General features: G+C 29.4%; 1 protein-coding gene across 1 annotated transcript; it reads left to right on the top strand.

Annotated features, from left to right (window-relative positions):
* Window positions 1-1,133: 1,133 nt before the first annotated feature.
* Window positions 1,134-23,340, top strand: LOC132945146 (cardio acceleratory peptide 2b-like). The gene is made up of 4 exons (XM_061014803.1): window positions 1,134-1,414; window positions 20,970-21,101; window positions 21,196-21,360; window positions 23,004-23,340. The coding sequence occupies exons 1-4, from the start codon at window positions 1,336-1,338 to the stop codon at window positions 23,078-23,080; spliced, it is 453 nt and encodes a 150-aa protein (XP_060870786.1). The 5' UTR covers window positions 1,134-1,335; the 3' UTR covers window positions 23,081-23,340.
* The last annotated feature ends 2,060 nt before the right edge of the window (window positions 23,341-25,400 follow it).

The following is a 25,400-nucleotide window of genomic DNA, read 5'->3' as shown; positions in this document are numbered from 1 at the left end:
ACACCTATGTAAATTATATTATTTAACTATTTAATATTTTAAACCGAACGCTGTGAGTTGCATATACTTGCATTACTCTCCAGAGGATAGTTTGTATAATATTATATATACGATATACCTAAGTATTCGGAAGTTTGTAAGTGGGTTTTTCAAAGGAATTCGAAAAGCTACGAATAATAACGGTGCGATATTAGCTCACCTCCCGTGTCGTACTACGGAAATATCGTGTTACGGTGTCTGAAAACCAAAAGTCGACTGCGTTATAATATAATATAATGTTCACTTAAGTGGTGCACAATGAGCGGGGTGGGGTTGAAAATAAACGTTAGGACTCGCGCCAAACACGACGTAATTAAACGATGTAATTTTCAAATACACACATGACGTTTATATTCGCATACATATTACCAGATACTAGATACCACATTCTCATAAACCACTAACCAGGTATACACATATGACATATATAGGTATAGCTAGGTACCCATTTCGATAATCTAAATGTGATCCGGACGTCGTTTACGCAGGCGAATTACATGGCGGGACTGGCCAGCTCTCTTTTATAGGTTTAATAATAACTAATAATAAAATATTTTATAATACACGTAATAGTATATATATATTGCTATTGAGAGTAAAGGTACCGGAGATTAGTGGGGTGGCTCGAACTTTGTTTTTCTTAACTCACGTTTAATATTTTTACACCACCCTAAACATTTTTTCAGTGCCCTCCAAATTGTGAATTTGTATAGGTCGCTTGCGGTTAAATAACGTCTTTAAATTTTTTTCAAATTATCTTTTCGCTGACCACGCGCACGACACCCACCTGTTAATATTTTTGTAAATCGCGTGATCCAAATAATATAATATAATATACCTCCTTCGAGAGGCCGCGGCGTCGACTGCAGCCGGAGATTTGTTTTTAAACGATGTTATTTTTTCCACCCCGCGTAACTGCGTCATCGTTGTATTGCATCGCCGCGTAACTCGCGAAACCGCGGTAAGTGTTGTCGTAGCTGCAGTAAGCCGCCTCGATTGGCGAATTGATTTGTCGCGTCAGGTTGGCGAGCGCCGCCCACCGCGGCGGGTGCCTTATAAAAGCCCATACCGGTTGATTCGGCGCTCGCATTCATTCGACCAGCGCCGTCACCGTCTTCGACCAGGACAGGAGGAAACGCAGAGCTTGGCGCGAGGCGTGTTTGTTGACGAGAAATCGCCCGAAAATAACCGTTCCCCGCAGACACGGTCAGAGCCGATCGCAATAATTGCGACAGACGTCGCGTCGTTTCGCATTCGTCCGTTGTTTTTTGTTCCATATAATACGTTTGCCGGGCGATGAAAAATTTACAAACACAAATCGCTGCAGCTTTGCTGTTGACGCTGACGTTCTTCTTCACCCACGCCCTGCGCCATGGTGAGTGTACCCCTAAGTCTATACTATAACATCAATATTATCACAATATATAATGGGTGTACCTTAAGTGGTGGTCCTTATTTATTGAAGTAAGAAAAAAATATTTATGATTTTAATATAAGACCCTCTCATTTTTTTTTATTGTTATAAAAAAATAATTTTTGCAAAATTTGGTCATGACGAATACCTCCCTTCCCGTGCCCCTAGACGGTTGAAAAATATCCAACAAGGGTAGTTTTACTGTTTTTTTTTTTACTTAATACTAAAGAAATATGACATTTAGCGAAAAAATGTATAGAACTTCCACTAGTCAACGTAATAGTTTCAATTAAAAGTATATTATTTATTGTACATCTATTACTTACAAAAAACAAAATAATTAAGTACATTTTTAGTTTTTTGTCCAATTTTATAGTTTGTAGTTATTTAACTATATTTGTTGGACGGTTAGAAATATGAAAAAATATTTTGTATAAAAATTATATAAAACTATAATTCATAACAAAAAGGTTATGTACAAAAATGTAAAATGTTCATTGGATCTTTCATTTCATTGTTTAAGCCAGATTTATTAAATATTAAGCTAAAAAACGTTTTTAATATATGGTAATTAAAACTAAATTAGAACATTTTAATAAAATGTACACACTACACACTTAATTTAAGAACAATCTTTTTTATAAATTTAAAATAGTTTTTTAAAATTATTTTTTTGGCAGTCTGGATAATAGCTACTGACCACTTGCAGTACTAATTGTTTTTGCACTTTTTGTCAACAAATAAATTGTAGTAGTCTAGTAGTCTTCAATAAGTTTTATACCTCTTCCCTCAGGATCATTTACAACTTGTAGTTTCTTTACAACCTCTAAAGCATTTTGATAAGATTTGTCAACTGTCCAAGTAGAAGAATCTTTTTGAAGGAAACTGAATTTATTAAAAAATTCATTGGTTTCCCTTGATAAACAATTTTCAATTTCATACTTCATAAAATCTTCAATGAATTGGTCATTTACTAGAACTCTAGGTACACTGTACCTACTTATAGTGTATATAAAAAAAATTTTTGATTAAAGAAAAAAAAAATTGTTGTTTTCCATCGAGTTTGAAATATTTTAAATTTTATGCGTAGGATTTGTTTGAAATTTAGTCTTCATAAGACGTCCTATTGTCGTATATTGTTTGTCCATTTACTATGATTTCACGCAAAACGCATTTGATTGCCGGATCGAAGATAATATTATTACGTTTAGGTATAGTAAATAGTTTAGTATAACTACGCATATTGTAGCTATAATTTAAATTAATGTCTAATATAACTAAATAAAGTAAATTGCATGTATTCACGCAAAAGTATTTACATCGTACACAAGACGTCATGTTTTTTTAAATGACGATTTTAACATAAGATCTTAGGGTAAATAATAATACCTACTTAAAACTATTGTTTATATAATTATTATATTGATTAGAAAACACATAGGTACCGCTAATAATATCGATTATATTAATTTCCCGAACATCTGAACTCTCCGCCACACCTCTATAATGGCCTAATGTCAATAATTTTTGCTTCTTTAATTAATAGCATCATCAATCATAATAGTCTAGGCATCTACTACATATTATTATTATTTATTATTTTTTATATTATTTTTAATATTATGTTATTTTTATTATTATGTTTTTTACCTGTAGCCGATACAGATTGTGATTTTTATCTCTATTAATACCTAGCTACAATTATTATATGTTACATTGGTGTTTAATGTTTTATTACCATTTTATGATCTATTACCTATATTTCTGCGCACTTAGGTTACCTTACAATAATTAATAGGTATTTGGTCAGTCCGAATAAATAAATACATAACAATGTGACAATAATAAAACAGTATAATATAGAGTCGTATCAAAATATTATAATATAAAACTTTTCGGAAATCAATATTTCTACATTTATGAATTACATCATTATCTAATTAATTATAACTTTTATATAATTTAATATGCTTACCACCGAAACATTGGTTTGAAATAACTACCTATAGATAATATGATAAAGAGTTTTAAATATTTTTAAATATATTTTTAAATAAATAAATAATAAATAATAATATTTATAATACGTGGAGACTTGCCTATATATGTTATGTCACTCTTATTAAAAACTTAAACACTTTTATATTGAAACTATTAATATATTACTTCACCTTTTTCTTGTTCTCAGAAAATTAATTATAAAAAAAAATGACAACGAGTCGTTTATTTCCCTGGGTTATGTTACAGTGCTTACAAAATATATTATATTATAAGACAACATATTATCATGTAATCGCAACTGTTATACATTTTTATTGAGACACAATTGGGTATTTAATTATTGTTTTGTTACACGTCATAGTAGTCTGCAAACTATGGACTCAAGTAGAACTTGTTCATCTACGTAAGTTCTACGTTTATATATCGAACTATAGTCTATAATTTGTAGTAATTAATTAATGTTGACATTAACCTATATACGATTTATCTTCTCAAAAAGATTAATTACTAACCATGACAATTTTTGATTCGACAGAAACTAATTATAATCTCAAAGTAATCGACAATTGAATAAGTTTTTTCATGTCTATATTTTGTATGGATGTTAAATTACTATCAATGTCGTATGCATCACCTGAATTTCGTAAAATTCAAAACTATTTAGCTTACATATTGTATAGATACATATTGTACCTCTATAATAGCCATAAAAGTACACTATTATTGTTAATAATAATAAATGCTGTGAATATTATTATAATTGCATAAATGTAAATCATAATTGTTAATTCTATTGTGTGATTGATATCTATTATGTAGCAATATAATAGTAACATTTCTTTTTTGTAGTTACCTATTTAATCTACAGATAGCCAGAAAGGCTGCAGTGGTTCGCTTTATTCTATATATTCCAAATTATATTATTGTGACAACCTTATGGGTTAGGTAGGTACTATATTTAATCTATATATTAAGCTCATATGCATTTCACGGGATTTAATTTTATCTCTGTAGAACTATACCCCGCGGTTGAATTAATATTATTATTTCGTTTTCTTTAAAAACTATATAGTTGCAATGGTCGAAAAATAAAACATCACATTTTTATCAATTAAAACCGTCCAATTTTTTGCAATGGAATATTATAGTTACCCATACGTTGTACACAAGTATATTTTTGTACTCTAGTTCAAGATATATCTACGTTTTCAATGTTTACAAGGCTTATTAAGAGTTTGGTAGTTCGGTCTTTTTTTTTACGTAAAACTCCTTGTTTTGACGTCGTGCAATTAAATTTTACCAAAACATTGAAGACAGGAAATTTGAAATGAAATCCTGATATTTTTTACTCAGATGTTTTTTAAACACTATCATTATTTTGTGTAATGTGTATACTATGTGTATACAATATTCGAGCGTATCATTATGTTTTTTCACATTTTAAACAAATGCGATTTACCTGCGAAATATAAGTAAATGAGTAAATTGAAATTACTTGAAAGTCGAAGTAAAAAATATATCTACTTTGTAAAATAAGTATCATTCTCGGGTAATACAATTACATTTTTTTTAAATTTTACGTCTACACGCACTGTTTTTGTGAAAATCTAATTTTCTACAACCAAAAACAATATGAATACCTAAGTGTATTATTTTTTGAGAACTCGATTGTTTAAAATGAAAACAAAATATTGTTAACTTTTAATTTTCATATTTTTATAATGTGAGAAACGTCATTCCAACGTAAAAACGAAATTTTTGGTGCATCTCATGATGTAGATTTTTTCTGGTAATAACATTTACTTAATATATAATATATAGGTAAGTACGCGAATAAAATTTAAATTATTTTACTAACAACTCGAAATTCTTTGTTGAATTAGAAACTCGCTTCGTGTATTCTTCAATAAGTACCTGTCTAAGTATTATTATTCATTATATGTATATTCCGTAGCCGAATTACGGATATTACATACGGATATTATTTTCTAAAAACCGTTAGATTTAAAGTTTGATGTATATTTATTTAACAATATAATAAAGTAATATCGACGAATGAAACACATCGTATACAATATCCCATACGAAATTATATTTTTGTAATCTAATGAAAATTTTAAAATTAACCGAACCCGGAAGTTACTGTTAAATAGTAGTGTAGGTACTATATAGGCAGGTTGGTATATATATAACACTACTCCCATTGTTACAGCAATATTTAATTTGCAGGCTTTTATTCGAAAAATACACTCACTAATACAATATACCTTTTAAAATCATTAAATGCGTATACGTGTGAGTAATAATTAAAATATATTAACGATTTTGTTTTTTATCTCTTGTTTGATTAAATAATTTTCTCCATCACAATAAATTAGGTACAGATAGAAGGTGCCTATCAAGGTGCGATCAAGGCCGAATCGACCATTATAGGCACTATATTATAGTGGCATTTGCTTATATATAGCGTTAAATTTTTCAAAACTGGTGACTATTTTTCCAATCAAAGTATCATACTTTTTTTTTTGTCATCTTTAATAATAATGAGTTGAGTGACTTCAATGTGATAACGTCTTATAATATAAGATACACACATTATATATACTTCTATCATTGTCGATATCATCGACATTCACAATTTTTTTTATCATTATTATGTGGCTCCTATATTCTGATAAAATACAATTATTATTGTATTTGAAGAAATATTATGTTAATATTAATAATAGTAATTTTAAAATATTTTACACAGACATCTCTCAAATCTTTATAACACATTAACACCTATGGTGATTGGTGACTTGGTGTATGATTATTGCTTCATTTATATGAAAGATAATAATAATAATAATAATATTGTTTACTACGGAAAAAAATTCCAATTACATTTTAGATATAAGATAGTTACTTGAGTATTAAGGGGAAACGGAGGAAGAGAGAGAGAGAAATACATATATATATATATAAATCAAGTTGTGTGTGTAGTGTGTACTGTACATAATAAAATATAATAAAGGAGAGAGAAAACTAAAATAAAAAAAAACAATATATGTATACATAAAAATTGAAAATTAATGAATATATGAAGAGAGATAATTAAGTGAACAATGAAATAAATCTACATTATTTATGGAATTCGCTATAGCCATTAGAGTATTAGAAGGAGAGAATGACATATATTTGGATGTAATGTTTGGTGGATAGAAAAATTGTTTGTGTCTAGAGTTTAGGGGGCTTATTTTGAAGTATAAACGTTCAACTAGTTCTGGGAAATCTATAATATTGTGTAATAGTTAATAAAGGAATTTCAAATTTAGTTGTTTTAATCTTTTTTCAAGTGGTAGTATAGAGAAGAGTCTATTTATAATATTATAATCAGAATGAGGAGCTCTATAAATGTGACATTGAAAGCTTAAAAATCTTAAAAAATTATTCTGAATTTAAGAAAGGTCTTTATTTATTTTTATATAATGCATTATTATAAATATTTGCAAACAATCACTAATACCGCTATACTATGTGGGTAGTGGTACACTGGTACATTATGGATATTAAATTGTCATTCGATTTCTTATGGCTGAGCATTTATTTTTATGTACCTATATTGCACCATCGAGGCGATTATTATTTATTATTTTTATTATTATCATACATCAATGTAGTATAATATTATTATTATATACATAGTTTTTTAGTCCTTGGGTCGAATAAATACAATATACTTATATCTATCGACACTAAATATGATGCACAGTGCAACTGCAGAAAAATGTTTTAACGCACACAAACTTCTTAAGATCTACCTATACCTTCGCTCGACGATGACGACCGAAGAACACCTATCAATTTAGTAATATTCCAATATTAAGCATTGAAAGCACCATCATAGCCTAAACTTTATCAATTGCAATAAAGTTATCACTACATTTTCTCAAATTAAAAATCGAAGACAATTATTTTAGTATAATAATTATAATATTATTTTTTATTTTTTACTGTGCCTACCTATCTATTTATACTGATTTCTTTTAAAATAAATTATACCTAAAAGTGACAAAAATAAAAGGTTAAAAGGCAATAACATTTTTACTTTCGCATCAGATTAGAACTAAGTTTGTACGTTATATGACGGTAGTATTCAATAAAAGAAGAAATGATAAAATAGAAAGCTAAAAAACAAACATAATCATCTTTAATGATTGTAATATTCATGTAAGATTTACAGATTTAGATAAAAATAAAACTGACCATTGAGATTGTTTAAAATTTTAACTTAAAATAATACGTGTTATCTGCAGTCAATTGACTAACAATTTGTTGAAATGCAATAAATAAAAGTTTGGAAAATATACATTTGTTTTGTATGTAAGGACGATGTAAATGATTTTACGGTAATTCCTACACTTTTTCCTTTGACTTCACGAAAATTTGACATTTAGATTTCACTACACGGCCATTTGGTATCTCCATCTTACAAGTGTGTAACATAGATAATATACGGTAAGCAGATCACGTTTAGCCGTTTAGGTTCGTTAGTTTAAAAATTAGAATGAATAGACTTGTTTTGAAATTTGATGATAAGAAAATTATCTGTGTTTGTTTGCGGGTTTTTTATGAGTTCAATTTTTTAGCAAGTTATGATAATAGTTAATAGGTAAATTAAAAATGTTCATAACTCACTTAAAAACTGAACTATCGCAAAAGACAATGATAGATAATGTTCTTACCATCAAGTTTCATAATAGGTCGATTCACTCTAATTTTTAAACCAACAGAGCTAAACGTAATCTGCTGAGCATAAATTTGCTATTTTATGTATTATTGTAAGACGGAGACAACAAAATTTGATTGTTTAAATGTAATATATATTAAGCTCATTTCCCCTTATGAAGATGTCGGTGCATAATTTGTTTTCTATCACTCTCTGGATCGCGAATTAGTTTATTTTTAAAAATGTTTTTGAATAATCTTAATCTTAGAACATTATCACAACCTATCACAAAAATTATAGAATTATTATTATTACTTTGAGGGTTCGGCATATGAATTTGTCCAAATGTATTGTCTCAAACCAATTCAATATCTGTTTTATACCTAAAAATAAAATACAAAACCGATAAGCCCTCAAAAATATATATTCCCCATAGTTTTTGCGATTGGTGATTTTACTCTAAGATTATACTAAAAAAATGGAGTCGATATTTTAGGGGGGTTTAAATTTTCTTAAATACTTATTTGAACTGAATTCACAAGTACCAACCTAGTTCAAAACAAACAAAATATTTTCAAAATTTTATCGTGTATAGAAAATGCAAATATAAGCAACCAGTGAAAATTTCATGTATATACGTTCTTTTGTTTTAGAGTAACACCAGAAACCAAAATCGATTTTCTCAAAAACAGATTTTGCGTAAAAATTCCCGTTTTTCCTTAATTTTTCTTTTGTTTTTCACGGCGCTTTTGAAAACTACTGAGAAATTTTTACTTTTGACCCCCCCCCCTCCCCCCAAAAGTACCAACTAGATTCATTTTCTCATCAGAAAAGATACTGTTGAAGAAAATCCAAGTACTTTTACTGTCGTAAAAGGTAATGACAGACATAAAAAAAAAACAACACATAATTGTAAATTTAATACATTCGTTGCTTCGCTCAGAATCTAAAATATAAACAATTGTTTTTGTATCCACTATACCTATATAAAGTCGATTGTATTTCTTAAAAAATCGATATGTAAGCGATAAACTTAGAACATCAGTAATTTTGATCATAGTAAAACGAACAATTTGCGAAATCACGCTCGCGGCTAGGACGATTATTATATACTTAACAGTGTACAGACTATTTATTAATTTACTATTAAATTAATATCATACATCCGTCACCCGTGTCCAGTTTATGTAACGGTTCTAATTTCCGTGACAAGATGGACGACCCTGTGACTAACTGTTCGTATTTAGTTTGCATTGTATTATTATACACCCAGGCCTTTATTATAAATTATAATTATTGAAGTTTGTAAGATGTACACACAAACACACACATGGCGTAATTGGGTTGTTGCGAGTGTATACAGTTTTCAAAACTAAAAAAAAAAGTTTTAAGAGTTTTTTAATTTTAGTTATGCTATAAGATAATGTATTAATTTATTTGTAGTGTGATAGTTATACACCGTCTTAATACTATGTATAATCAGTTCAAAATTACTTTTAATTCTAATTTTAACATTTTTTTATTGACAATTTTTTTTAAACAAAATTATCCCTTTACACTGCTCTTTTTTGTATCAGAAGATTGAGGCTATCAAAGAACAGAAGTGCGGCTGGTTCGAATATAGGTACTAAAAAAAAATAGTTAGCATTAACAAAAATGTAAACCAAATTACGCCACTGCACACACGCGCGCACGTCAGTACGTCACAGGTACGTCCTACGAGTAAATAGTAGTCAATTAATTTGAACGATCCTCCTTCGGGCATAAATATTATTTTCTAATTTCAAATATTGTATATACATATTATATAGGCGTGTGTATCAAATTTATCCGATCCGTTATTGGATTTATGGTGACGTGTTCGGAATTTGAGCTCTCCCTCTTATTTATTATATACACTGTTTATTATGATGGTATAGGACCCGTCAAAACTCACCTCGTTCGTAGTTGTTCAACGTATTGTATGTACAGGGTGGTTGTTTAAAATGTAAACGCACTCAGCATCTCGAAAGAATAATCACCGTTTTTGGAAATATTTATTGTATATTGAACATTTTTTTTATTTTTATAAATTTCTAAGTTTTTACTTCGTCGAACATTTTCAATTTCATATTCCGAACAAGAATAACTTTTCTGCTAATTTTAATCTACAAAAGTTGAATATCGACTGGCAGTTATACATTTTACATAAGTAGCTATATTATCCCCTACATATAATGACGGATTTCATACTTTAACGGTATCGTATACATATTATACAATATAATAATATAATAGCATATTGTGTACAGCACCGTGATCAAGGGGTAGCGAGGGGTTTCCAATGGACCCCAGGAGTTTCATTGTGGTTGCACACATAATAATATTATTAGACTGCTACCACAGGTATTTCACCATACATTTTTTTTTACTAAAATTTTTTAGCAGTATTAATAGAATTTTAATGCGTAAAAACTAATATTAATTTTTTTTTTAATTAAATCGACAGATTTTGTGTTATTAATTTAAGGACTTATTACGACGCATATTATAATATTATAGTTTCAATCGAAATAGTTTCCGTCAATTTCTTGTTATAACGCTGCACGGCCGATTATTATTTTGTTTATTCATCCGTAAAACATAGGTGGCCACTTTGTGTATTTAAAAACCTGGTGAGTAGCTCGGTTATATATAGCATTATATAGCTAGTAACAGCAGCTTTTAGTTTGGTTATGGTTTTACCTATAAAATTATTCACAGACACGTGTAATATCATCATCGTATAAATTGTTTTGGTTAAAAAAAAATTAAAGAGTTACTTTCAGTCTACGCGTTTAGAGTATTTGACCTGGTAGTCTTTAAAGCCTCTTCAGGCCATAATAAACGTGATAACAATCGACGATATGTGATACGACGATTATGGTGGACGTTTGGCAATGTTCTTAATCAGCCGAAAAAAACTAAAACAAATGATCTTCGATGTCATTGCCATTTAACAATTATTTATTTCACTTCTATTAAAAATTACTAAAAATTAATATTTTCTGCTGTGGATTTATTGTGGTGGTAAATAAGATTTTTTTTTGTAAAAGGAAGAAAATACCACTGAGTACGCCACTGAGTAGTAACAGGTGTCCTGCAGTGTTCTTCCTCGTAATTCAGTAGGTCACTGTAATTCACTAGTAGCTGGTCACGTGTCCACATGATCCGTTTGCAACGTACCTTGAAAACAGATACGTCTTACCGGATTGTGGTTTGCCAGCCAGTCGGGATACCAGCTTGGTATATGTCCGGTAACGTTTTAAATGTCCTGTTGACGGAACGTTTCGAGAACGATTTTGCGTAAAAATTCCCGTTTTTCCTTAATTTTTCTTTTGTTTTTCACGGCGCTTTTGAAAACTACTGGGACCTTTTGACCCCCAATGTACCAACTAGATTCACTTTCCTATCAGAAAAGTTACTGTTGAAGAAAATCCAAGCACTTTTACTGTCCTAAAAGGTGATGACAGACACAAAAATTAAAAAAAAAACACACATCATTGTAAAATCAATACATTCGTCGCTTCGCTCAGAATCTAAAATTGTATAGACTCGTTAGTTCGATATTTGAATAGCTCCTACGACCAATTATTATAATATTATTATACTCATGTATATAAAATAATATAGCCGCCCACTGTTTGTTCAACCACGTTTTTTTCGTTTCGTTATAGAACGGAGAAAAAATTGAAAAATTTCATCAGTCCTGTAACATAAAATAATTAGGCCAGAATTTTTTTTTCCTGTTTTATAAGTATAGACTGATCTGATAAATTTTTATATTATGCAATAATTGCTATTACCTACCTATAAGGGAATTAATTTATCGTGTGCCACTGTTCCCAGCAATATTATGATTGCGATTTGTATTGTTGTGCATAATATGATGCTGGTATATATTGAGTTTGCAAGCGAGCAAAATTAAAATGACTTTATGTTCTGTATTCGCGTATACACATTATAAATAAACGCATAATAATTATATTATGATTAATTAAAACAGACGTTTATTTTAACAAACTATTTATGTACTTAGGTAATATCATGTAAATGTATGTACACAGGGTGATTTTTTTTAACATGCTCACTCTAATTTTATGCTTAAATGTTGCATATATTCAAATTCAGATTTTGATATTTTTAAACACACTCGAAAACCATATTTTTGAATACTTGAGATTTTTTGTACCACTCCTGTGGCAATACAAATTTCTCTTTTCAAATGGAACTTCCCCCCCCCCCTTTTCACTTATAATAATTATTCAGCACATATTTTTTTTTGAGAAGTGTTGATGTTTCTAAATCGAAATTCGAACGAGTAGTTTTCGAGTTGTACAACTTTGTGTACTAAGGGTAAAATGTCTATGGTAATGAGCTGAATAGATATGGGGGCTTAAATGATTTGAAAATGTTTGGATTTATCAATATAAATGGTTTGTAAAAATAATCCAAGTATAATAAATACTAAATCTAATATGATATATTATAGTTAATATTTTTGAAATGCCATTTTTAAGGTTTATTATCCTTAGTATAAACATTATAATAACTCAGTAATTATGCATTAGAATTTTAATTCAAACACACCATGTTGTAGAAAATCATCAGCTAAATAATTTTCAGTAAAACAAAAGAGAGGGGTGGGGTTCATTTGAAAAATATAAGTTTGTATCGCCAAAAGAGACACTCTACAGTGCAAAAAATATCAGAAATTTGAAAATATGGACTTAAATTATACCTACCTACTTTCAATTTTTAAAAACTAGAATTAGAATGAATGTATTATTATATAAAGACAATAATGGTGGTGACTGTTCTTAAAAAAACACTTTGTATACGACTATACATAATATTACATATAAGTAATACTAATATAATACATTAGTACATAGAATATGGCGATTGGCGAAATTATTTTTCGAAAGACAATAATACATAGGTACATTTTTAATTTCATATCCTGAAATTTGTCCAAGAAATTCGATTTATATAAGAAACACATTTTAAACGTGTATATTGAATTGATTAGTGACAAATATTTAAAGTATGGATGAGTGGAGTGCCTAAGGAAAGCTGCAATTAGAGGAGTGTCAAGATGCCTAAACCACCCCCCCCCCCCGCCATCGATTTTCTTTTAAAGTAGAAACATTTTAGCGGTGAATATTGTATTAAGAATACTTATCATTTATCGTGTCATCAAAAGTATGGTGTATTGTTTACAATTATTATTCAAAATATAGTTAATCCCTAACTTCTAAGCGGTTCAAGTCAACAACGTTGTAACCGAAATTATCTAAGTTCAACAAAATATATTAAAAACCTAATGATTTTATAAAAATTAATTTCGTGGTTGTTTATTTATTTATTATTATAATATACAAAAATCTAACATGCCGTACATACATAAATACTATAAATTATTACACCTACCCGAATCTATAGGTAAAAGTTATAACGTGACCGGTGGGGAAACCCATCCTGGAGCTGTAATATAGTTCTGTTCAGGTAACTGCAACAAATCGTTATAAAATTTTGGACAGAGCGTTTATAGTTCAGGGAGTCACCAAATGACCCGAACTTTATCTGGAGACATAATATGACAGTTATTTTATAAATAATTTTTTTCGATGGTGAATTGAATGAGATTTTTATTAATTTTGCTTAAGAGGACGCTACACAGACATTTGTTGTCTCCGTCTTACAACCTAAAAGTGTTTAACAGCAAATTTACGCTCAGCAGAATTCCTAAAGTGGCTCTACAAAAATTTTAATCGTCGATCCCTGGCATAGGTAACCTATACTCGTATAATATAGGTACTGTGCGATTCTTGTAACAGTTGACAAGTTCACATAATCTGGAATTAGTATCAAAGATTTTGAAAATATTTTTTGTACATTATATATTTATATCTGACAATTCATTACAAAACAACTTTTTTGAAGAAAAAATTATTTTATTTTCTATTTTAGATTCTGAGCGAAGCGATGAATGTATTGATTTTATAATGATGTGTGTTTTTTTTTTATTTTTATTTTTATTTTTGTGTCTGTCAGCGCCTTCAGGGCAGTAAAAATGCTTGGATTTTCTTCAACAGTAACTTTTCTGATAGGAAAATGAATCTAGTTGGTACTTTAGGGGGTCAAAAGTAAAAATTTCCCAGTAGTTTTCAAATGCGACGTGACAAACAAAAGAAAAATTAAGGAAAAACGGGAATTTTTACACAAAATCTGTTTTCGAGAAAATCGATTTTGGTTTTTGGTGCAACTCTAAAACAAATTACCGTAGGTACATGAAATTTTGACTGAATGTTAATATTAAAATTTCCTATACACCATAATATTTTCTAAATATTTTGACTTATTTTGAGCTGTTAACGGACATTTTCAGTTTCCATTTTTTTTCTATAAATATCAATAAAATGTTATTTATAGGTTAAAAATCTTGAAAATTTAATAGAAGGCTCCTAGGTTATTGTTTCAAAGGCAGATGAAAAAAATTAAAAATCCTTAGTCACAGTTTTATTTATAAGCATTAAAATTCAAATCTTGACAAAATACGGAAAAATCACGAAAATTAGCAAATTATTTTGAGTTGAGAATTCATAAAAATTTTTCTTTTTAAATCTAAGATTTGAAAATGTAATACAAGATTATCCGTAAGTTCGTCTACCTTTATCAAAAAAAAAATGTCTACAAGAAAGTCAAATTAAATTTTTATGAGCGTTTGAAATTCATATTTTTACAACATTTTAAAATTTAATAATTATTTTGTAGTTAAAAATGTATAAAATGTTCAACTTTTATAGCTAAGGATTGAAAATTGAAAACAAGGCTCCACGTAAATAGGTTATGTATAAATTACTTTATTCACAATAATATCATCAAATATACTTGGTAATATCATAGGGCATAGGCTGACTGACCGTTTTCGCTCAGAATCGTTTTTCTTATACAATGATATTATATCGTTGAATTCAAATTTAACACCATCCATTACAGTAACCCACTTGTAACCTACTGTACAGCAGAGCGACATCCACCTTTTTTGTAGTTATCGTTATATTAAATCAGAATAACGACAGGTGATGGTTGATAAAAAAAGCTTTATGTTCGCACCTACATCGTTTCGGTTTTGACTTCCGACAAAGTTACATATCGTTTCAGTGGAGCAAAAAGGTGGGGAAGAGAGCTCAGAAATTTGATTTTTACCCAGTTACGCTATTGCCTCTAAGCCTTATATTTATGTACATGCATTTTCTGCATAGCGTATTTTTATCAGATAATACCCATAAAAGGTGCTATTTACCATAGATCCTTAACATAAACACGGTTAGGACATTCACATCTGAGGCTTATATGGTTTTGCGGTCCTGAACTGATAAGAATTAGTTTACATTTTTGTATGACATGATAATATATATATATATTGATAATCATTACTGGATATAGGTTAGGTTATACTTATTTGGCCTCAATTCGTATAATTTAATTCGGGGTGGTCCAACCTTTTGCATTTGGTGGGCCAATTTACACATTCATAAAAACACTGGGGATCGCTAAAAGAAAATAAATCTCTCACCACGAGAATTCCGATATTTTGCTGTGGCTGCTATACAAACACGATATACCTTCATAGGTACGTAAAGAGCTGAATTAAAACTGTTTTGGACGTTACTCATTGCACTGTACGTTTTATAGTGAATTTTAGCTTTTCCTAAAAAAAATTATTTTTTTAATATAAATTTTCTGGGGGGGGGGAGCAAAAAGAGGCTTCGAGGGCCCCTGGATCATCTCGATTTAATTCATCACTGATAAGACGTCATGTCCTATCCAAATATACCATAATTTAGTTGATAATATTCGACACTCCACTATGTGAGTTAGACGTAGTTGTTTAAATCGTTTTTCCTGTACAATATTTAATTTTGTGATTAACGAGAAAATTCTGAACGCGGACCACAAACGCGGTTATACGCGGTGACAGTGTAAATATAGTTATACCTTTACGTGGTTAAAAAATATTATGATGCGATGCTGTTGCTAGTTACATAATAATATATTTCACGGTTTGCTGGTTATTATTATTATTGTTATTTTTTTTAAAAACGCATTCATTAAGCATCGGTGCCTGCCTATAATATTATGATAACCTCGTAAAATCACGCCGACCGGGAACTAACTGAATTAGCCGTCTGGCGAGTAGAAAAATAAAAAGGTTTTGAAATTATTAAATTAACGTTCGACACGAATCTTCTCCATCAACCGCATAATAATATTAATAACAGTATAATGACGATAGTCATAGTATTATAACAATATAATAATTTAATAATATACTGTTATGTACACGTCCCTTTGTTCAAATCGACCCCGGGCACCCACGTATTCCGTAGTTTCCCTTTTTTACATGTTTACCTACCATTCCAACACTAAAACAGTTATCGTGTGTGATGTATAACGTTATTAATATTGTTATGTACGCTCTTAAGTGGTTTAACCTGCAGGTAACCTACTTACCGGAATATATTAAAAATTGTTATTATATTTGTGTACGACGTGTGCACAACTCGCACGTGGCTCACATCATCACTTTATTTTATGTGAAGGTACACCATAATAATATAATATCGTTGTCGACATGAAATCCTATTAAGTGGTCATTCGTATTTTTCGTGGTGAAAAATATAACATTTCAAGTCAAACGGTCAAACGGTTGAAATAAAAAATTGTAACACAGGCGGTGTTTCTTGATTGCGGACAAAGTAATAAAAACCATGCGAGTTGCGGACGAAACCTAAAAAGGTGTCATACGAATTTCGGACAAAAATATAACATACTACCTGTGGAACAATTTCCAATTATTGTTTTCAATATAACGATATTGTGTTAGATATCGACGATTAATACAAGGTGATTGTTTTATCATGAAACACTCGTTATTTCAAAAAGTATTAATGTTTTTGAAAATATTTTTTTGCCACGCCTACACCGAAAGTTTGGTTTTCGATAGCTGTTGAAGCGTTGGAAAGCGTCCTTTTTCCATTCAACGGGCGGTAATGTGGGAATCCCAAAAAGTGCCGGGTGGTTAAGTGGAAATCCCCAAAAGTGCCGGGCGGTAAAGTGGAAATCCCCAAAAGTGCTGCGCGCACATTTCACGCGCGTATACCCTGCACAAACAGACACTGAAATCTATACCACGGTCGTCGGTCCTTCAAAACAAAAATCTTTGGTTACATCTTATAATCATATTATAACCTCCATGTGTGACGCTTAAAATAAATAAAACCAAATTGTTTCTTTCATAGTCTTATGAAATATTGTTGTCGTAGAATTATAGTCTAGTTGTTGCATAGATCCCTGCATTACCTTTTATGTGATTAAAGAATGCAGAGGCGTGACAAAAAACAGTATGTGTGGCTCATGCGGGAAGGCAATTTCAGTCTTGGGTGAAATGCGGCCCTCGAAATAGGGCCCTCGAAATAGCTCACTTCCCGCCCTTGCCACACAATATACTATTTTGTCAGGCCTCCACCGAAAGTTATTTTGTTTTCGATAGCTGTTGAAGCGTTGGAAAGCGTCCTTTTTCCATCCAGCGGGTGGGGTAAAATGGGAATCCCTAATAGTGCCGGGCGGTAAAGTGGAAATTCCAAAAAGTGTGGAAGGGGGGGGGGCTGAAGAGGAAATCCTCAAAAGTGCTGGTCGCACATACCACGCGCGTATCCCCTGCACAACCGGACACTGAAATCTAATATCTATACATCGGTCCTTAAAAAACATAAACTTTTGATTACATCTTATAATCATATTATAACCTCCATGCGTGACGCTTAAAGTAAATAAAACCAAATCGTTTCTTTCATGAAATATTGTTGTCGTGTATAATTATAGTCTAGTTGTTGCATAGATCCCTGAATTACCTTTGCCGTGATCGATGAAGGCAGAGACGTGACAATAAGTAGTATGTGTAGCTCGTGCGGGAAAGCAATTTCAGTCTTGGGCGAAATGTGGCCCTCGCCTGTGGCTCGTGCCGCACACGTCGCCCGCAACTGAAATAGCTCACTTCCCACCCTTGTCACACAATATACTATTACATAGTTGCAAGTTGTTAAAAAACAACGTTTTTATTAAAAAAAATCATATTTTAAAATATTTTGTATCCTTATATTTTTTTAATTTTTTTACTTTTTTGAATAACAACATAGAGTTTTAATTTCATATTCCAAAGCAGAATATTTTTCTAACTATTTTGATAAATAAAAATCGAATTCAGGACGATTATAGTTTATATGAGTTATTGAGTTATAAGTACCTATTTAAAGTTTAGACAAGCGGAGTAGTGGACAAACATTTTGCGGGGCAACCCCGTACCACCCATCTAAACTTTAAATACTTATAAGTTATAACTCATAAACTACTCGCCCTAAATTAGATAACTTGTAATAATTACCGTCTGCCAGAGTACCTGTAACAATAGTATACCTACTAGACTAAATAAATTACATAATATATTTCATATTTTATGTAAAACCGTTATTAAGGATCGTTTTCCTTATTCTTAAGTCTAATAAAAGTATGAACAAGAATTCTCGTTCGAATTTTGATTTAGATGAAATAGTTATCTGCACCGTTTATAAAATAATGGTCTGCTTAGCAATTAATTTACATTTAAAAAGGGTGGTTCTCGTTAAGGAATAGTAAGTTTACGTCAACACAAGACCATACTCTTTAAATAGACAGCGGAAAAAAATCTAAGCGTTTAAGTAAACGTTGAGATTACGAAAAATCAAAATTTGAATAAATACTTTGTCAAAGGATAAAATGGGGATGAGCATACTTATGGTGTATCTACCTGCGGTATAAATACCAAATGATGGAATATTATTAAATAGTGCACCAAAGCTGTGTACGAACAGCTCTTTTATATTGTTTGTGAATCAATAACTTTATTCGGTCTATAATTTTTAAATACACAAAAATACTAAATAATATACAGTAAAACCTCCTTATAACGGAGCCTCTTTAAGAAGGAAATCTTCTTAGAGCAGAAAATAACAACAGTCCCATACAACCTATATCCCATATATTTTAGTCTCACTGTAAATCAGTTGGTACCGAGCAATTCCGTTATAAGAAGCTAAATGTATTTAATAAAGTATAATTCTATACACGTAAAATTGTTTAAATAATTTGGCAACTTGAACATGCTTATGTATATATTATAAGCTTAAATAAATTAAATATCTTAATATTTGTAAATAATAACACGTATTTATTTTTAGTACCGATTTTTTTATTTTTGGCTAATATTAATCTGTTTAATGAAAACTCATATTTCGATTCCTATTTTTTAATGCTGACTGGTATGAGTTTACTTTTAATACAACCACTATACTATTATTTATTTAATTCTAAATCCTATCTTAATATCAGCAATCGTAATATAAGACTTTTTTTTTTTATGAAAAGAATAATTACAATCTATACAAACATTTTATACAATAAGTAATTTTCAATATAAGACTTACAACTCAAAAGGAAACACTGCATAACATTATTAAGGCTATTGCTTATAATTATAATTAAAATTTGAATTATTGTTTATTCCATATTGATTAAATTATTAATTATAAAAATGATTATAAATATCTAATTTCGTTGACATTTTGGTTACGGTACAAATCATATAGGCAAGTCTTTTAATATATTAAACGTTTCTTTTTTTTAGTCTCAGAAAACAGTGGCGAATATAATAGAGACAATAACAGACACAGAAGGCCAAACTTTATTATGGAACAACTCTTTCCTTAATCATACACACTGACACACTGTAACTTACTATTTACTAAAAGTAAAAGAGTTAGGGAAGCTCACTCGGCGGGGAGCTAAATTCCCGGTTTCTAAACTAGTTTTGATACAACAAACAAACTATAATTCGATATTATACAATTTAAAAATAACTTGGTAACCTAAATATTTTGGATAGTTTGAATCGATATAAAATACTTACGCACTAGCCAATAAGTAATTACTATTAAAATCCACAATAGTAATTCACTATATCTTAATTCCGAGCCTGGGCAAGTTAATGATAATTTTTATTTGAGTTATGTTAAATTGTTTAAGAAAATATTTTAAAATAATTATAGTTAATAGTTATTCTAATTTTTTTATAACTCAGGTAAGTTAATAGTTGTATGAAAACTTACAATTAACTTATTAATTTAAGTTAAGTTTTATATTTGTTTATTTTTTTAAATTTATATATAGCCAATAATATAGTTTAAAATAATAAAAAGTAAATGTTTATGCAACATGTATTATCAATAATAATTGTATTATATATATTATATTTAATTATTTATAAATTATCGTAACTTGAATTTGATTAAAAGTAACTCGTTTTTTATCAAGTTAAAAATTAAATTATAGAACAATTAAATTTTAAAAAGTTAAGTAAAAAAGTAAAAATTAACTTAACTAATTTTTTAACTCGTTTATGCTCAGGCATGCACTGATAACTAACGGACGGACACGACGGTTTTTAGTTTAAACTTGTGTTTAAAAACCTAAAAGAAAACACACATAATCTTAAGGTTGGATATTACGCAGTGCCCACAATTATAATTAATAATCGGATCGTTTCATATTATCATAATAAACTATTGTCAACAATCATTAATTGTTTTCGTACCTCTCTGATAATAAATATTTTCGAAATTTTGGTGTTACGACACTTCAAACGGGTCTTTTGATAAACTTTACGTAAAATATTTTTTTTTTCAGATTCAGAATACAGTGACGAGTATAAGCGAGACAATAGCAGAGACAGGAGGGAATCCGCGGTTGCAGGATTGATACCATTTCCTAGAGTCGGGAGGTCTGGTATCAACTCTGCTTTACAAATGGACAATTTGTGTATGTGTTTTTAATTACCTACGTTAAATACGTGATGTGTTATATTATTATTAGTTCGTTTGGCTGACGGTCATCGTTGTAACGTATCTTTTAGACGACACCCAACGGGAACTGAGAAGTCATAAACGAGAAGGACTCATTCCGTTTCCCAGGATTGGCAGAAGGAGTGAATCGAAGAACACGGCTCTCTGGTTTGGTCCTAGGTTAGGACGATCGATCGTGATACCAGAAAGCTATGATACGTCGTACATGGATTCAGGTACAAAAATGTCTAATCTATATAAAACTTGTCGGGGTTAACCTGAGGCTGGCGGTATAGTTACGGTACATCTGTATTATTTAAAACATACCAATATCAAGTATTTTCGGTATTTTAAGTGCACCGGTGTACCGTGATTCGGTAATTATATCGTTGTTCGTTATTTTTTATTTGCGCAAAATAGGTTTTCGAAAAATCGATTTTAATTTTTGGTGTGCCGAACTCTAAAAAAAATACCGAAGATATGGACATTTTCACTGAATGCTTATAGTAACATTTTCTATGCACCACAAAATTTTCAAATATTTGACTTATGTTGAGCTATATTTTATAGGCATAACATTTTCGATTTGTATTAGTTTTATTTTTAAACTCAGGTCGATAATAAAATTTTCGCTCGATCAAAAACTTGAAAATATAATGAAAGGTTCCTCATAAGTTGTTGAAGTGGAATTTTATAAAAAAAATTGAGCGTTTATTCATGATACATTTTTATGAGCAACTGAAGTTAGAATTTTGAGAAAATTTGTAAAAAATAAAAATCACTAACATTTGTAAATTATTTTGAGTTAGGAATTCATAAAAATTATTCTTTATATATCTAAAATTTTAAAATTGAATACAAGATTCCTCATAAGTTTGGCTACTTTTATCAAAAAAAAATTTGCAGCAGAAGGACAAAATATATTTTTATGAGAGTTTGAAGTTCACATTTTTACAACATTGCAGGATATTCACTCGATTTTTCATAGAACGATTTTCTTATTTTGTTGTTATTCAAAAACTATTAACTGTAGGTACTTAAAATTCATAAATAGGCAAGATTTTTTTTGTAAGCATTTAAAGTTTAAATGTTGACAAAATTTACAAATTATTTTGTGTATAAAAATGTATAAAATGTTCAATTTTTATAGCTAAGGATTAAAATTTTAAAACAAAGGTTCCACATAAGTATTTCATTCTGTAATCAAAAAATCTAAAAAATATATAAAAACAGTTTACGTGTACAATAATTTTATATCATTGAATTCAAATTTAACATATCCATTAAAGTAACTGTCTAGATACTTAATGTATAGTAATGTACAGACGAGCGTTACCCACTTTTTAAATTTACATTTTAAAATTACAAAATAATAGTTAATGAATTTACGCTTTGAGAGGTGTAATGATTTATATACTACCATTGTTTGATAGTAATAAGAAAGCAGAACAAAGTATGTTATTGTCAACTCGCCTTATCAAAATAAATCAAAAATATAAATTAAAAACAAATTTTTGCAAATCTTTAAATTTTTTAAAAACATCTAAATTAATATTACATTTTTTACAGAATTTTGCTCCAATTATTTAATTATTATACACTGTGTGATCCAAAAGTAGTTTTTCTATTAATTTGATACATATTGTTTACCAATTTATTGTTCGCAGAAGGAATTACATTTAGGAATGTTTATAGGCACATTTTAAAAAAGCACATTAATTGTATAGCATAATTTATCAAAACTGGGTACATTTAGTTCAGAAAATCTTAGTTTTGAACTGTATAGTATAGGTTTATCCGATAAAAAATTGACATCTATAATATTATTAGTGTCTTTAATTTCTTTAATTTCATAATATTATTTGTTGATTTGTTACAGATACGCCAACGATCATAAAAACGTTGATCGAAATGAAAAGCAAAAACTTTGGTGATGAAGACGACAGTCTAATGTAACATTGTGTTGTGGGCTTTTAAATTTATTTTACTTTTCTTAAAATATTTTCGTGATTTAGCTAGTAGTGCAATAGTATACAGCTGTAAAACTTAGTATTTGATACTTACTTACGGAATTTTATTTTGAAATCAAATCGTTAGTGTTGATGTTAATAATATAATAGATACAATGAATGAATAATTGTTTAGTGTAATTATTTAATGATCATTAATATTCATTATATAATAATAATATTAAAAATAAAAAATCTATGGCTATATTTCGAATTATGTGAATGTATTATTATTATTATTATTATTACGAATTACGATAATTTAATTCGATCATTGAACTTGTTCTAAGTTACTTTATCTAAATATGTATTATTCCCTGGCGTGTATAGAAGTCCCAAATATAATAATAATAATAATAATAATTATAATAATATAATAATTTCTCATCAAACGGTTCAGAAACGAATAATCTTCTCGGAAATACCAAATTTACTACCAAATTTTTACTACTTAGCATTTTCCATACATAGCAATGTAATTTATTATATCAAAATATTTTGACTGGGTTTGAAGTATTTGTAGACATTTGATATTTTCGATTTTTTTCTATAAACATCGGTACAAAAATGTTCACTCTAACAAAAAGCTTGAAAATGTAATAGAATTGTATTTAAATATTGTAATTATTCAAATTTAAAGTAACCTCATACATCATGTTTCTAGCTATTTAAAAATATTTTCAGATACATAATAAGAACGATTTTTTATTATAACTTAAAAGTAATTATGTATAATTTAGCAAATTCATTCTTCAAAATCACAAAAGTTCGTAAAATGACATGAAATGTTGACATGAAAATTGAATTCAATATTTCTCCTCATATATGGCTCATAAGTTAATTTAATTTAAATATTAATAATATATTATGTAAAAACTGTTTAAGAGAAATTTTAAAATGCGCGACTTTATTTAGACAAAGAGACATTTTCCCCACTCGTTCGACGGATAAACACTGAAATTAACTTTTTTACTTATGTAGATCACTTAAATATTTTCAATAATTTAGTAAATATGTTTTTTTTACCATCTTCAAAACAACTGTCCGACCAACCGAATCTGTTCGAACTGCTTATTTTTTGTCGGATGTAATTTTTAAGCTTAAACACGTTTAAATCATACTGATTGTATTTGAGTACCGTATTTCACATAAGTTTATTATACGGCACAGCTTCACTTTATTTACCCAATTTGATGACACTCGAATGTGCCGGAGAGTAATTTATTATAGGAACTTTTGAATTTCATGAAATTATTAAATTATTACGACCAACCACCTAGGCAGCTCTTGTAAGACTGAAGACTCTATCAGAGTCGTCACTCGGACAACCGTAGTAATCAGTCAAGTTCTTTACTGTCGGCGACCTACAATAGAATATTTACAAAAAAAAGAAAGCTAACGCATTATTAGATATTCACTAAAACTGTTATTGTGATCGCATTTGTCATGAAAACAGACATTGCTAAATACTATAATTCATTGATCATTTTTTATTTTTTATACGCCAGCCGGGTTTTACAAAAGAGTGAAAAGATACATAATATTATAATATAATAGTAACAAAAGTGCAACTAAGTAATACAATATAAGTATAACAGTAAATAACGAAGTTAACCATAAACAATTAAAGGGCAAAGATCAAACTATACGGGCAGACCTAAGAATTCTGTGCATTGGGAATATAGAAAGGAGTATGATTGCGAACACTGTGAGAGGGAACTTTAAATAGAACTTGAGATAGAAGGTCAGGCGCATCCATAGAATTGTTGAGAAGTGCATACACGAACTGAGAATCGATATAATTACGCAAATATTAATATGATTATGCTTTATCCACACGTGTTACGATGGTTGTCTAGTGTATTTAAAATAAGAATTTTATTACAAAAATTTCATCGTCTCGGGAGTTACGGGCGGCCGCAGTGGCGTGGCGAAGTGAAATATTTTATGGGGCAATTAATTTGTTGAATGACCTACCACCCCTTGACTCTTACGTAGTACCCACACGTGTCATGTAGGTACAAGTGGTACAACATACTAATATACTATTAGATGGCTTTTCTTCGTATAATTTGTGAAGTTGGTAAATATCATAATATTCGAATGGTGAAATCTTGTATTACGATTTCTCACTAAAGCTCTCTGTCTGCATGAATATAATGAATGAATTAATGATATTATGTTTCTACGTATTTTTTTTTTTGTTTATGGTTATGAATACCAATTATAGTCAATGATATTTTAATATTAATATAAAATTATTATGG

The sequence above is a fragment of the Metopolophium dirhodum genome, chromosome 5, assembly GCF_019925205.1.
Source record: "Metopolophium dirhodum isolate CAU chromosome 5, ASM1992520v1, whole genome shotgun sequence".
NCBI lineage: Eukaryota > Metazoa > Arthropoda > Insecta > Hemiptera > Aphididae > Metopolophium > Metopolophium dirhodum.
Note: the sequence above shows the minus strand (reverse complement) of the source record. Positions and strands in the feature narration are given on the sequence as shown.

Coding starts and splice junctions, on each gene's coding strand:
- LOC132945146 (XM_061014803.1), top strand. CDS start 1,336: ATGAAAAATTTACAAACACAAATCGCTGCAGCTTTGCTGTTGACGCTG. Junction 1,415..20,969: donor CACCCACGCCCTGCGCCATG/GTGAGTGTACCC, acceptor TTTTTTTTTCAG/ATTCAGAATACAGTGACGAG. Junction 21,102..21,195: donor TTTACAAATGGACAATTTGT/GTATGTGTTTTT, acceptor CGTATCTTTTAG/ACGACACCCAACGGGAACTG.